A 14,809-nucleotide genomic window follows, 5' to 3' on the forward strand; every position below is an offset into this window, starting at 1 on the left:
ATCACCTTCCCCTGATCACCAGGTCGCCTCCTGCCCCTGAGGGCTCCCGGACTGTGAGAGGGGCAGGGCTGAGGACCCCCCTCCAGTGCATGAATTTTCATGCACCAGGCCTCTAATTACCTATAAAGCCTTACATATGGCTTCCAGGTACTCTCCAATTTCATCTACATGTCATTCTTTTCCTGCTCACTATAACCAGGCACATAGGGCTTCTGATACTTCCTAGAATACTTTTCTCCATCTCCCCTTTGTAGTTGTTAATTCCTCTATCTGCACTGTTCCTAGTCCATCTCTTTATATCTGGTTCCTTTTCATGTTCAGATTTGGGTGTTTGTTTTTTCAAATTATAAGAGAAAGTTTATTTAGAAAGTTACAGAGATAGTAGAAGTGAGCCAGCTGGGCTTTGCAGGCTCAGGAAACAAGCTACAGAAGCAAAAGAAGGACCCTTGGAGCTTAGAAGAGGGAAAGGGAAAGGTAATGCGCCAAGGGGGAAGTAAAGAGGAATGGGAAAGACACAAGTGTGCTCCTGAGAGGGCCAGCACTTCAAGTTCAGGTCTTAGCTATAATTTCAGTTCTTCAGAGAGGCTTTATCTAAATGTCCGTCTTACCAATTACTGCCTATTGTACTGTTCTTTTTATTTTTCATGGTAGTCTTCACAATTTATAATTACTTAAAAAGTTTTCTTTGACTGTCTTTTCCACTTTTCCTCTAAACCACTAAAATGTACACTCTAGGAGAGCAAGAAAGCTGAATGTATCTTGCTTATTGCTATATTTCCAACACCTAAGTCAGTTCTTGACATAGAGCAAACATGCAATAAAAATAACCAAATGAATGCCTGTGAAAGTTGAAGATATATTTACCTACAGATCCATTTGTAGGTACAGTTTGATACTGGTGCTTCCGGATCTGTGAATTTGCCTACTTGCAAGAATTTATTTATAACCCCAAAATCAATCAATCATTCATGGACATGCACAGAGTGGCAATAAATTTGAGTCTCCAAATGCACATATTTTCAGCTAAGATCAAGCAGGGCAATGGTCTGCCTTTTTATTTCAGCTCTCATACCGTAAACAAGTGTCTTTTTAAAAATATATATGTTTTTATTATTTTTACAGAGAGAGGAAGGGAGAGGGACAGGAGCAGGGGGAAATGGAGGATATTTTTTCCATTGATTTTTTTAGAGAGTGGAAAGGAAGGGGAAGGGGGGAGAGAAAGAGAAAGAGAAAGAGAGAGAGAGAGAAACATCGATATGAGAAAGACACATCAATGTGAGAGACACATCAATTGATTGCCTCCTGCATGCGCCCAAACCCCCAACCAGGGCTGGGGATGGAACCTGCAACCCTGGTATATGCCTTTGACTAGGAATGGAACCTGAGGCCCTTTGGTTCTCTGGCCAATGCTCTAACCACTGAGAAACATAGGCTAATTTATTTAATCCTTCTTTTATGACTAAACAATCAGGTCAGTTCAAATTTTCAATATCTATACTAATAAAAGGGTAATATGCTAATTAGACTGGACATCTTCCGACGTCCTTCCGGACAAAGTCGTGGATGGTGGCTGCTGCTGCGAGGGCCGGGCCAAGGCTCAGGCAGTCATTGTGGCTGCGAGGGCCGAGGCTCAGGCATCCTCGGTGGCTGTGAGGGCCGAGGCTCAGGCAGCCATGGCGGCTGGCAGTGGCAGCGCGGCAGCGTGATGGGAGCGTTGCCTTGCCCTGATCGCCCTGTTGCCTCCCGCAGAGGGAGGCCAGAGGCAGCAGCAGTGAGTGGGTAATGGGGGCGGTTGCCTCCTGCAGAGGGAGGCCAGACTGCAGTTTAGGCCTGCTTCTCCTGGGGCGCAGGCCTAAGCTGACAGTAGGACATCCCCTGAGGGTTCCCAGACTGTGAGAGGGGGCAGGCCAGACTGAGGGGATTCCCCCCACCACCGTGCATGAATTTTCGTGCACCAGGCCTCTAGTTATAAATAAAATTGTATAGAACATAAATTTTTAGCATGTACTTCTACTTTCTTAAGTTACATTAGTAAGTCAAAAGTATATGAACATTTCCCATGGTTCTTGATGTATATATGCTGCCAAACTGTCCCCAAATCTTTTTTTTTTAACATATCTTTATTGATTTCAGAAAGGAAGGGAGAGGGAGAGAGAAAGAAACATGATGAGAAAGAGAATCATTGATAGGCTACCTCCTGCACGCCCCCCACTGGGGATCAAGCCTGCAACCTGGGCATGTGCCCTTAGCCAGACTTGAACCTGGGACCCTTCAGTCTGCAGGCCAATGTTCTATCCACTGAGCCAAACCAGCTAGGGCTCGTCCCCAAATCTTAAACCAGTTTATATTGCAATCAGCAATGTACAGGAGATTCCTGTTTTAATACTTCATCATCATAAGTATTCTAGTTTTAAAATATTTGACAATTTGATAGGCAGTATCTCAAGGGATTTAATGTGTATTTATTTGATTATGAGTACAGTAACCAACCATCCTGGTTTGCCCCGGACTTAGGGGAATCCCAGAAGATAGAACTTTCAATGCTAAAACTGGTCTTAAGCAATTAGCAAAAGTCACAAGCAATTAGGGTGATGAACTGGTCTTAATTACTAGTAAGTTAGACATCTTTTTTTAAAAAATATATATTTTATTGATTTTTTACAGAGAGGAAAGGAGAGGGATAGAGAGTTAGAAACATCGATCAGCTGCCTCCTGCACACTCCCCACAGGGGATGTGCCCGCAATGAAGGTACATGCACTTGACCAGAATTGAACCTGGGACCCTCGAGTCCACAGGCCAATGCTCTATCCGCTGAGCCAAACCAGTTAGGGCAAATTAGACATCTTTTTATGTTTATTGGTCATTTGTGTTGGGTTTTTTTTTTTTGCTTGTGGTCTTTGCTCATTTTATTCTGACCATTAAAAAGGCTTAAATCTCTATTTTTTTCCCTTTAACTTAACATCATTTTGTAAACAATTTGCCATGTTTTGCATAATCATCACACTCAGAATTTTCTGATCACTACTTTTCCATTTCAGCATAATTAACTTTTCCCTTATGTTGGGAAATTTAGCTGGTCAAATTGTCTTATAAATTTTTCTGATCACGGGGCTATTTTGATTGCCAAGAGAGAATACAAAAAAGCTCTAACGTTAAATGCTGATGAGGACAGTGTTGGTAGTAGATGGCCCAAAGAAGAACACTGCTAATAATAGCTAAAATTGTACATTCTTTTAGTATAAACCCATAAAAAAAATGTTGAAATTGAAGGCCTGGTGCACTTCATTAAATATTTTACATTAAACATATATAATGTGTGTGTGTGTGTGTATATATATATATATATATATGCATATATATATATATATATATATATATATATGCATAATCTTTAAGTAAAGATGTCCTTATAATACTTATTTAATCAGGCAGCCAAAAATACTACCATATAGAAAGTAATTATCACTTTCTTTTCATAAAATTCATGCATTTGTTGAAAAATTGCCGTTCTAGACCAATGTGTACACTTTATACAGTCATTCCTCTTCTCCATATAGCCAGAAAAAATTTCATTTTATAAGCACTTACCTTGGCCAAATCAAAAGGTGTTTTGACCTCTATGGTTGTGTCAGGTTCAGCAAATGCAGGAACTTCCTGTCTGTTTCTCCCTTTCCGCCTACTTCTCTTTAGCTGGTCTCCTGATTTCTGCCCATCTAAAATTTCTGTAAAGAAGAAAAAAATATAGAGAGGGGTAGGGAGAAAGGGACAGGATGGGGGGCAAGGAGGGGAGAGAAACATCAATTTGTTTCACTTATTTATACATTCCTTGGTTGATTCTTATATGTACCCCGATCAGGGAACCCACTACCTTGGCATGTGGAGACGAAGCTCTAACTAACTAAGCAACCTGGCCAGAATGATGCTTAATATTTAAAGTCAAGATATGAAGTCAGGCAGGTTTTTAAATTTTATTTTCCTTTCAAACAAGAATTAAATGTAAACCATCACTTTCTAAAGTGTAGTCAATGATAAATAAAGACTACTGGCTGGAATTAAGAAGTTAAATTAAAATCTGATATTTTAGATTGCATAATAATAATAATGACTTAGATTATTTAGGTTGGTGCTCATGCTGTGTTTAAAGAGTTACTTCTAAATGCTATTTATACTAAAATTGGACACCATTTACCTTGTAACTGGAAAGTGTTCCTTTAAACCATGTATAAATCTTTCAAATTATTCTGAAGCCACATTTATATCTGCAAACAGTATTTTTGTGATATTTTCTAAGTTGAAAAAATGTGAACTAGAACAATATTCATCACAAATTGAGAAGAACTGGATTAAAACTATGTATACATATGATTCTGCTTAAGTTGGCTGTGAGGAAATACAGAGTGACAAAAAAATACCAATTCCTATAAGCCAACCCATTTACCAATATTTCAATCTTTATTTAATTACATTAACTTACCATCTTTTTTGAAGGACGGCTGCAGAGCATCAGAAATCAACTCCTGATCATTCTTTTGCCATTTATTTATAAGCTCTTCTATGAATTGACCTTTTTTGCCCTCATTTCCCTGAAGGAGGTCAGTAACATACTCTCGTATCTCTTCAGGACTCTCAATTGACAAAACATACCTCAGGAAGTAAAGATAAAAGTTGTTGAAACAAGGCTAACTTAACTATGGTTTTCAATAATCATAATAGAGATCAAGGTAGTAAAAACCATTAATTAATCCATTAGAGTGTTTACTTTGAGTGAAGTTCTACTCTAGATGTTAGGAATATCAATTTGATTAGGACAAAGACCCTAACCTCAAGCAGTTCGTATTCTAATCTTCACAATCTTCTTGTATTTCTAAAACCAAATCAGTATATTGAAGATAGGCTTGTGGGGATACCCTTAACACAGGAATACTATTTTTTTATTTGTATTAAAATACAGTTAGAACGAGAATCGAAGATGGTGGCATAGGTAAACACTGGAGACTGCTGCCGCAAACAACCACTTCAAAAATACAACTAGCCGAAAGCGGTTTGGCTCGGTGGATAGAGCGTCGGCTTGCGGACTGAAAGGTCCCAGGTTCGATTCTGGTCAAGGGCATGTACCTGGGTTGCGGGCACATTCCCAGTAGGAGATGTGCAGGAGGCAGCTGGTCGATGTTTCTCTCTCATCGATGTTTCTAGCTCTCTATCTCTCTCCCTTCCTCTCTGTGAAAAATCAATAAAATATATTTTTAAAAAAAATACAACTAAAAAACGGAACGGACATCAACCAGAACCACAGGAAGGCTGGCTGAGGAGAGACTCTTCAACTAGAAGCAAAGACAACAGCATTACGAGGCTCAGAGGAGGCGCAGTGTGGAAAATTTAAAGGTACGGAGGTGCGCGCGCAAAGCGGGCTGGTGGCTGAGGGCGCGGTTGTTGTTTTCAATCAGGAGGGAGTCTCAGACTCTGAGCTCCAGATCTGAGCGAGTCTCTAGGGACCCAGACTCAAACGGGAGAAGCGGGACTGTCTGGCTACGGTCCCTCCGAGGTTTGCAGCGGTTGCTGGGACAGAGAGGCAGAGCCCCTGGGGATGGACTGAGAGCAGCCATAACTGCTCCCTCCGCCCGCCCTGTTGATCCCCTGCGACCCGCCCGCCCAAGCCCTGCGCAGAGCCATTTGCCTGATCGCCTCAGGCAAAGGCTAGATTAGCACCTCCCCAGAGGACAGAAGTTTCCCACACAGCTGAATCTCACAGCCAGTCGGCCTGGTGGTCAAATCCCTCTAGTATTAACTACAACAATCAGGGCTTAACTACAACAAGACTGTGCACAAAGACTACTAGGGGGTGTACCAAGAAAGCGTAAAAGATGCGGAGACAAAAAAACATGACAGAAATGGAGGATATGGAGCTAAAAATCACAATTTTGAGGGCTTGCAATAAACTTGAGCAGAGCCTCACGAAAACTAATGAGACCCTCGATGCTATGATAAAGAAACTAGAAATTAAGCATACACTGACGGAAATAAAGAATATTATACCCAATAGCAGACCAGAGGAGCACAAGAATCAAGCCAAAGAATTGAAATGTGAAGAAGCAAAAAACACCCAACTGGAAAAGCAAAATGAAAAAAGAATCCGAAAGTGTGAAGATAGTGTAAGGAGCCTCTGGGACAGCTTCAAGCGCACTAATATCAGAATTATAGGAGTGCCAGAAGATGAGAGACAGCAAGATATTGAAAACCTATTTGAAGAAATAATGACAGAAAACTTCCCCTACCTGGTGAAAGAAATGGACTTATAGGTCCAAGAAGCGCAGAGAACCCCAAACAAAAGGAATCCAAAGAGGACCACACCAAGACACATCATCATTAAAATGCCAAGAGCAAAAGACAAAGAGAGAATCTTAAAAGCAGCAAGAGAAAGAGACTCAATTACCTACAAGGGAATACCATACAACTGTCAGCTGATTTCTCAACAGAAACTTTGCAGGCCAGAAGGGAGTGGCAAGAAATATTCAAAGTGATGAATACCAAGAGTCTACAACCAAGATTACTTTATCCAGCAAAGCTATCATTCAGAATTGAAGGTCAGATAAAGAGCTTCACAGATAAGGAAAAGCTAAAGGAGTTCATCACCACTAAACCAGTATTATACGAAATGCTGAAAGGTATCCTTTAAGAAGAGGAAGAAGAAAAAGGTAAAGATACAAATTGTGAACAACAAACATGCATCTATCAACAAGTGAATCTAAGAATCAAGCGAATAAATAATCTGATGTACAGAATGAACTGGTGATTATAATGAATCAGGGACATAGAAAGGGAATGGACTGACTATTCTTGGGGGGGAAAGGGGAATGGGAGATGCGGGAAGAGACTGGACAAAAATCGTGCACCTATGGATGAGGACAGTGGGTGGGGAGTGAGGGCGGAGGGTGGGGCGGGAACTGGAAGGAGGGGAGTTATGGGGGGGGGTGAAGAGGAACAAATGTAATCTGAACAATAAAGATTTAATTTTAAAAAAAGGAAAAAAAATAAAATACAGTTAGAAAAATAAATAAAATACAATTGGCAGAGTATTTTCTATAACTATATATCTGCAATCATTATATTTTCCTAGGAACAATACAAATTACCTAATCTCTATGTTGCAAAAACCTAAAATTTCTCTTCATTTTCACTAAAAAATGAAATTATAAATTCAAACCAGTTACTGATTTAACATTCTTAAAAATTGTAAATCAAGATTGGCATCACATCAGAATAAGCAAATCTACATGTATACCTCACAGGTATTGGGTGTTTACTAACTGAAGGTAAGACCCTCTATCAGCAAAAAGAGATTATGACTTGCTTTATTACAGTGGTCTGGAACCAAACCCTCAATATCTCTGAGGTATGTGTGTATTTAAGGAAATTTTATAAAGAGTTCTTAAAAAGTGAGATGGGAGTACAAGTCAGTACAACTTTTCTAGAAATCAACTAGTTAGTATATTTAAAATGCCTTAAAAATAATCCAATAATTCCCTTTGTAGGACTCTATGAAATAGAGAGAGAACATTTTATGCAAAAAAGTTAACTGCATCATTATTTAAACTGGTGAAAAAAGTAGAAACTACTGAAAACATCCATCCATGGAGAAGGGTAAAATGAACTCAAGTTTTTAGACTTTACAAAATGTAATATGCAATCGTTAAAAGTGAAATTTTTGAATAATTATTGTTAACCTGAGGAAATGCTCTCATACAATGGTAAGTAAAATAATAGTTAGACTGTATATTTAGCATATGATCTAAATTGCTACAAAAGAAATGTGTATATCTATACACTTTATGTAGAAAAAGTGTAGAAAGTTATACACCAAAATGATTATCACTGAGTGGTACGATTAAAAAGAGTTTTAGTTTATTGTTTATTTTCTTTTTCCCGCTACAATTTGAAAATATATTACAACATGCATAGATAAAAACACTAAAAGAGAAATTATGGTTACCTCTGGGTTGTGGTAATTTTAGTTTCCTCCTTAAAAAAAAAATTCTTTTTTTAGTTTCTACAGTGAATATGCACATCATCAGAGAAGAAGTGAAAAAAATTACTTATAAATTAAGATAATGGACCATGGAAGCATTATAAGATCTGAAGAAACCAATTCAGATACCTAATATGGGACATACAAAAAATAATAATGCTATATCCTTTAAATTTAAAACATAATGCAGCCCTAACTGGTTTGGCTCAGTGGATAGAGCGTCGGCCTGCCGACTGAAAGGTCCCAGGTTCGATTCCGGTCAAGGGCATGTACCTTGGTTGCAGGCACATCTCCAGTATGAGGTGTGCAGGAGGCAGCTGATTGATGTTTCTCTCTCATCGATGTTTCTAACTCTCTATCCCTCTCCCTTTCTCTCTGTAAAATATCAATAAAATATATTTTTTTAAAAATCATGCAACTGTCTCATCATTGGTAGACAACCATTTTGGGGGCTTTTACAGTTTAATCAACCTGATCCCCAGACTTACCAGCCCCCATTACAAAAGCAATTGCTATCAAGGACTCACAGTGCTGCAAGGAACCTCAAGGGATCATTAACTCTGGAGTATTCTAACTACTAGGAAAATATTTTAAAAGCTCCAGAAACATTTGAATAAATGTCATTTCAACTATTTAATAAATTATAATAAGGAACAACATACAGCCCTAGCTGGTTTGGCTTGGTGGATAGAGCGTCAGTGTGCGGACTGAAGGGTCCCAGGTTCCATTCTGGTTAAGGGCACATGTCCGGGTTGTGGGCTCCATCCCCTGTGGGGGCTTGCAGGAGGCAGCCAGTCAATGTTTCTCTCTCATCATTGATGTTTCTGTCTGTCTCTCTCCTTCTCCCTTCCTCTCTGAAATCAATAGATATATTTAAAACAAACAAAAAGAACAACATACACCCAAATGCGTTATATACCAAATCTTGTATGTCAACCAAAATATGAACGAATGTGGATTTGTGGCTCTTAATGTCACATAAATGTGTCATTGTTCAGGAAGATAAGAACTCTGTGATGTCTTTTTAAAAATTTCAGGCCACTCAAGTAAAATTATTCAAATTACCTGACTAATACAGTACACCTGGGTAATTTTCAAATACCAGGCATGGCACAGCAAATTTACATAACAAAGGCTTTCATCTTGCATCACAGGGTGTTGTGCAATAAGTAGTAAAAACCTAATAAGTGGTTTAAATAGAGTTATATTATAGGAAGCTGTACTGCTTATTTTTTAAGTTTTGAATAATTCTTATTTAATTTATATTTATGAATTTTTAAAAATGCAAGCAGGTGTTTAGCCATTAGCGCTTCAACTTTAAAACAAATTTCTCATCACTCCTCTTTCAAGGCTGTGGATAAGTTTAACCAAGGAAAAACTAAGACTGCAAAATAAGCTTTTAAAAAAACATTTATAGACCAGCCGGTGTGGCTCAGTGGTTGAGCATTGACCTAGGGACCAGGAGGTCAGGGTTCGATATCTGGTCAGGGCACATGCCCAGGTTGCGGGCTGGAACCCAGTGTGGGGTGTGCAGGAGGCAGCCAATCAATGATTCTCTCTCATCATTGATGTTTCTATCTTTCCCTATCCCTTCGTCTCTGAAATCAATAAAAATATATTTTAAAAAATATTTATAGGTATCAGTAAGAGTCTCAGTTTTTCTAAAATTTTTATTTATTGATTTTTAAAAAAGAGTAAGGGAGAAAAATAGTGATTTGTTGTTCCACTTATTTATGCATTCATTGGTTACTTCTTACATGTGTCCCAACCAGGGACCTGCAACCTTGACATATTTGGATGATGCTCTAACCAAGAGCCACCCAGCCAGGGCCTGCAAAATAAGCTTTTAAACTACAACCTATGAGAATTAAAATTTTCATGAAATTATATAAGCAGACAAAATACAATTGGATTTGGAGACTGAGAAGACTGCTCTAATCCATACTTCATTGTTGATCCATCAAAAATAGCATCCATATGTAATACTTTCAACAATACAGATTTAAAATAAAATAGCCTTAATTTTTTTAATTGAATGACTTTTTTGGTTTGGTATATATTTTTTTAAAATTCTAACTATTAAACCTGACAGCACTCCATTGCTTTAAAAAAATGTTTGAAAAACTACTTAACCTGACCTTGCTTTCAAACAATGGTATAACCAAGCCATATGATTTGGCTGGATTTTTAAAAATTATTTTTTGTTTGATTTTTACTTTTTTTGTTTTTGTTTTTGGTGTGTGTGTGTGTGTGTGTGTGTGTGTGTGTGTCTTTTTGGCTTTTTTTTTTTTTTAAATAAGTCTATTCCAGTGTTCAAAAAAAAAAAAAATCCTTTAATATAGGCTCTCTTAACTCTCTCCTTGCCAACAAGTCTATTTTCTCCCAAACTTAGAAACTCACCTTACATCCTACAAAAGTCCTAGAATTGCAATTCTATTTCCGCATCAACGAACAAGGAATCAAATCAAGAAACACAGGTTCCTTGATCAAGACCAACTTTTGTGGAAGCTTTTCCCTCTCGCCTGAACATTGCACCTCCACCTATTCATCCTTTAGTTCTCAGAAATTGCAGGTCTTAGTTGCAGGGAACTGCAATTTCTCAAATCTTAGAGTCCTTTTCTCCGTGCTCAAACCACTCCCTGAACTTCCCTTACCTCGGGACTCATCAACCAACCAGAACCCAATTGTAGCAATTTTCTCTGTTGCTCCAGCCAGCACCTGGCTGGTAGTAGCGCAACAAGTATTTGTTAAATCAACTGAAAGCAGATACTAAATCCTGTCACCATCTCCATTTCATAAGAATCATATAGTATAAGATAAGCTCTACTAATTAGTTTATAGATGAGGAAACTAAGGTACAGAGGGAAATTAAGCAGCCCAAGATTCCAAAACTAATAAATAACAGAAACTAGAACCTGGGACCCCTTACGCCAGGAGCTATTTGCACCGTACTACGCCGCCCCATTTAAATTATAGGTCCTACTTGACAACCCAGATGAGGCAAACGAAAATGCTCATAGTAAGGAATTTCTGGAAAAGACCATTTGGCTTGCCCCTTCTCTTCAGAATCTGTAAGAAAACTGGCTCCCGGGGCAATCTTACAAATTCTAATGACAGGGATGTGGCGTTTTCCAGGGGGCGGGGGGGGAGGGGAGGGGGGGACCCCATCAGCCTGACACTCTATTCCAGAAACTAAACTATAAAACCAAACGTCAGAAATCGGTGCCTAGTGACCAACAACAGCCCTCTTATCACATTACTTCATTCTCATCAACTTTTTTAGCCCTCCCTGCTTCCGGGTTCGCTCGGCCCGTTCACTTCACAGAGCTCCTTCCCGCCTCGGACCCGAACCGGTCTTACTGCACGATCTCCTCACTGACATCCAGGCCAAAAGTTTTCCGCAAATGCTGGGTACACCAGCCCACCAACTGCTCCCGCGGCGCCGCCCCAGCCACCGCCATTTTCCCCAGCCGGAACCAGCTGGACTGAAAAAGCCTCGAGTCCTGCGCCGGACCAGTTCCCTTCGCAACAGCGACTTCGCTCGCGCGGGTTCCGCCAGCTGCACGCCCCGCCGCAGCGCAGCGCCGCCTCCCCGCCCGCCGGCGCCGGCCCCGCCCCCTTCGGCTCCGCCCCCTTCCCCTCCGCGCCGGCAGGGCGCTCGAATTCGAGCACTTGCCCGTGATTCTTCCGCATTGGCGGATGTAGGACTCGGAAACCGAGAATTCGGTTGAGAAGGCAGTACAAATACCTATAAAAACCACAGTTTAGTAAAGTCAAAACTGTAACCCATTAACTTGAGGGGCCACTTTTATTTTACTTTCGAAGGTCCAATTTTAAATGGTCGGTTTTAATGTAAAATGTTCAAAATAGTACTTGGAAGCCGAGGCAAAGCACTTACTAGTATAAGAGTTCGCTCCAGTGGTAGTGGTTGTATTAATACCGCTCCCTCCTCCCACCCCCGCCATGGTCCAAGACTAGAGTCATGCTGCTAAAACCTCTCTGTTTAATTTTTTGAGCCAGATCTTTCCCCGGAGAGGCTAGATAACTCAGCAAGCTCCACGGCGGTGCGGGAGGGGTGCGGGGATGAGGAGAGGGGGGAGGGAGGCTTTATATAAAATAGGTGTTGGAATTTGGCTTTGAAGACCTTCCACAGGAATTCAATGTAGTGATAAAAGTCACTACAGAATTTGGAGGTATGTATTTCAATCCACGATGGCCAGATTTAAAGGTCTTTTGCTATTCTGTAGACCACTGTAGACTCGGGAAAATTTAGCCAGACTTTTCTAAAGGGCCTATTTTTTTCTTTTTCTTTTTTAGAGAGAGAGAATGGAAGGGAAGGAGGGGGAGAAAGAGAGAAACATCTATACACATGGATTGGTTGGCTCTGGCAGGCTCCCTGAATGGGGCCTAGGGCCAGGATGGAACCTGCAACCCAGGTATGTGCCCTCCACCCGGAATTGAACCCACAACTCTTTGGTGCGCAGGCCCACGCTCTATCCATTGAGCCATGCCAGCCAGGGCTCTGCTGATATATTTAATCAATAAATTTAATTGGCTGGCTTTGTTTTACATTTATAGATTCTTCATTTCCATTAGGCTATTTAGACTACATTAATCTGATGCTCTTTCATCTTTTTATGCGAATGTTTTCATTGGCAAAAATCACAAGTGTATTGATTTACATTGAATTTAGATTGTTTTTAGTTTGGAAAACGTGATTTTCTAGCTTAAAAAATACGCTGAATGTTCATTATTACTGGGTACAAGTTTTGGGGTTTTTTAAAATGTACTTTTATTGATTTCAGAGAGGAAGGAAGAGGGAGAGAGAGATAGAAACATCAATGATGAGAATCATTGATTGGCTGCTTCCTGCATGCCTCCCACTGGAGAATGTGCCCTTGACCGGAATCGAACCTGGGACACGTCAGTCCGCAGGCCAACGCTCTATCCACCGATCCAAACTGGTAGGGCCTGGGTACAAGTTTTGTTTCTTCATAAAAATCCTCTACATTTAATACTAACTATAACATATCCAAGAAGTTTACCTGTTTCGTTATCTGTTCAGTCCCCATAACTAAAAATGTTAACTTCTTAAAGACAGAGACAATGACTTCAGTTTTATTTACAACTAGAGGCCCAGTGCACGAAATTCATGCATGGGTAGGGTCCCTATCGGCTACCTGCTGCCGGCCCCGGCCTTCCTTCGTTCCGTGCTGACCCTGGTGGTCAGCGCACGTCATAGTGAGCGATCGAACTCCTGGATGGTCGAACTTCCGGATAGTAGAACTCCTGAGGGGACACTTTGCATATCAGGCTTTTATATATAAAAATAAGACTTAATACATCATACTTAGTATGATGAAATTACTAGGTCCTCAAGACTAAAAATGTTCTTTTTTCATAAGGCCTGTTAAGGATTGTAATCTCTAGTTTGTAATGCTTGTAATATAACGTAATATAATTTACAATCATTATCATTTATTAGCTTTTTGCCTGAGCAAAGCAAGCACACCTATGTAACATGACTTAAAGATGTTCTTTCTTATAAACTTAGGCAGAAATTTTAATCATATATACTACAATTTTTCTTAATGCCCTAGGCCTTCAACAATTTCAGATTCACACACAGAATTCTGTTTTATTTAACTGCAGAGGAGATGCACTTCCTCACAGCAAATGTTTAAATTAAGAATTTTTACTAGGGCCCTGGCTGGTGTGGCTCAGTTGGTTGAGTGTCATCCTATGCATAGAAGGTTATTGGTTTGATTTCCAGTCAGGGCACATACCTAGGTAGCTAGTTTGATCTCTGGTCAGGGTGTGTACAGGAGGTAACCACCTGTAGGAGACAACCAATCCATGTTTTTCTCACATTGATGTTTCTCTCTCTCTTCTTCTTCTCCCTCTCTTTCTAAAATCAATTAAAAACATTTTAAAAATATATTTCATTGATTTTTACAGAGAGGAAGGGAGAGGGATAGAGAATTAGAAACATCAATGAGAGAGAAACATCTATCAGCTGCCTCCTGCACACCCCCATCTGGGGATATGCCCACAACGAAGGAGCACGCCCTTGACAGGAATCAAACCTGGGACCCTTCAGTCTGCAGGCTGATGCTCTATCCACTGAGCCAAACCGGTCAGGGCGGGGGAAAAAATTTTTTTTAAAGATTTTTTACTAGCCATCACTGTTTTTTTCTTTTTTAAAAACTTTACAAGTCATCCTTCCCTAACATATTTGGTATTCAAAAGACAAACATCCAATCAAATATAGCTGTAGCAATATGTAGACTATCCTTGTGCGCAAAAGTATATTTGCAACTCTTTGTAGCAATTTACTTGATAAGTGGACTAGGATGAAAAAACAGCAGATTCTCTATGTATTTCTAACAGCTGCAGGGGTCTGGGATATTCAAACTGAGTAATTCAGGTCTTTGTAGAAGCCACTTTGACAGGAAATAAAGTAATGTGTATTGAAGAACGATTGTGTATTGAGAGAGGCATGATGATAAATAACAAAGGATTATACCCTGGAGCTTGTTGGTTTTTCTGATAGGGATTTAGCTCTAATCTTAGACTACAAGGTTTAGTTAGACAAAGCTACAAGTAATTTCCAATACATTTCCTGCTATCTTAATGCTAATTTCGCCTGTTGTCTAGATTCTTTCATTCTAAAAGTAGTTGTTGATTTTGTTAAAATATTAAAAGGTTCCTAAAGTTCAAACAGTTTATTAGAGAAAATCAATGCTGTGCTGATACTTTCAGGGTTGCTTTTCAAGTGAGAATTT

General features: G+C 39.7%; 1 protein-coding gene across 2 annotated transcripts in view; it reads right to left on the minus strand.

The window, feature by feature from the left end:
- TRIP4 (thyroid hormone receptor interactor 4) overlaps positions 1–11,536 on the minus strand; it is a 67,763-nt gene extending 56,227 nt beyond the window's left edge. Inside the window, exons 1-3 of one of the 2 annotated variants that reach the window (XM_070421092.1) lie at positions 11,385–11,536; positions 4,476–4,645; positions 3,590–3,723 (exon numbers count right to left, since the gene is read on the minus strand). In XM_070421092.1, the coding sequence (XP_070277193.1) occupies positions 3,590–3,723; positions 4,476–4,645; positions 11,385–11,485 (405 nt within the window). In that variant the 5' untranslated portion in view covers positions 11,486–11,536. The remainder of the gene's footprint in view (positions 1–3,589; positions 3,724–4,475; positions 4,646–11,384) is intronic. The other variant, XM_070421084.1, reaches the window with a different exon arrangement.
- Between the last annotated feature and the right edge of the window lie 3,273 nt (positions 11,537–14,809).

This window comes from Myotis yumanensis, unplaced genomic scaffold (assembly GCF_028538775.1).
Source record: "Myotis yumanensis isolate MYYU_CA2020_CCGP unplaced genomic scaffold, mMyoYum1.0.hap1 SCAF_1, whole genome shotgun sequence".
Lineage (NCBI taxonomy): Eukaryota > Metazoa > Chordata > Mammalia > Chiroptera > Vespertilionidae > Myotis > Myotis yumanensis.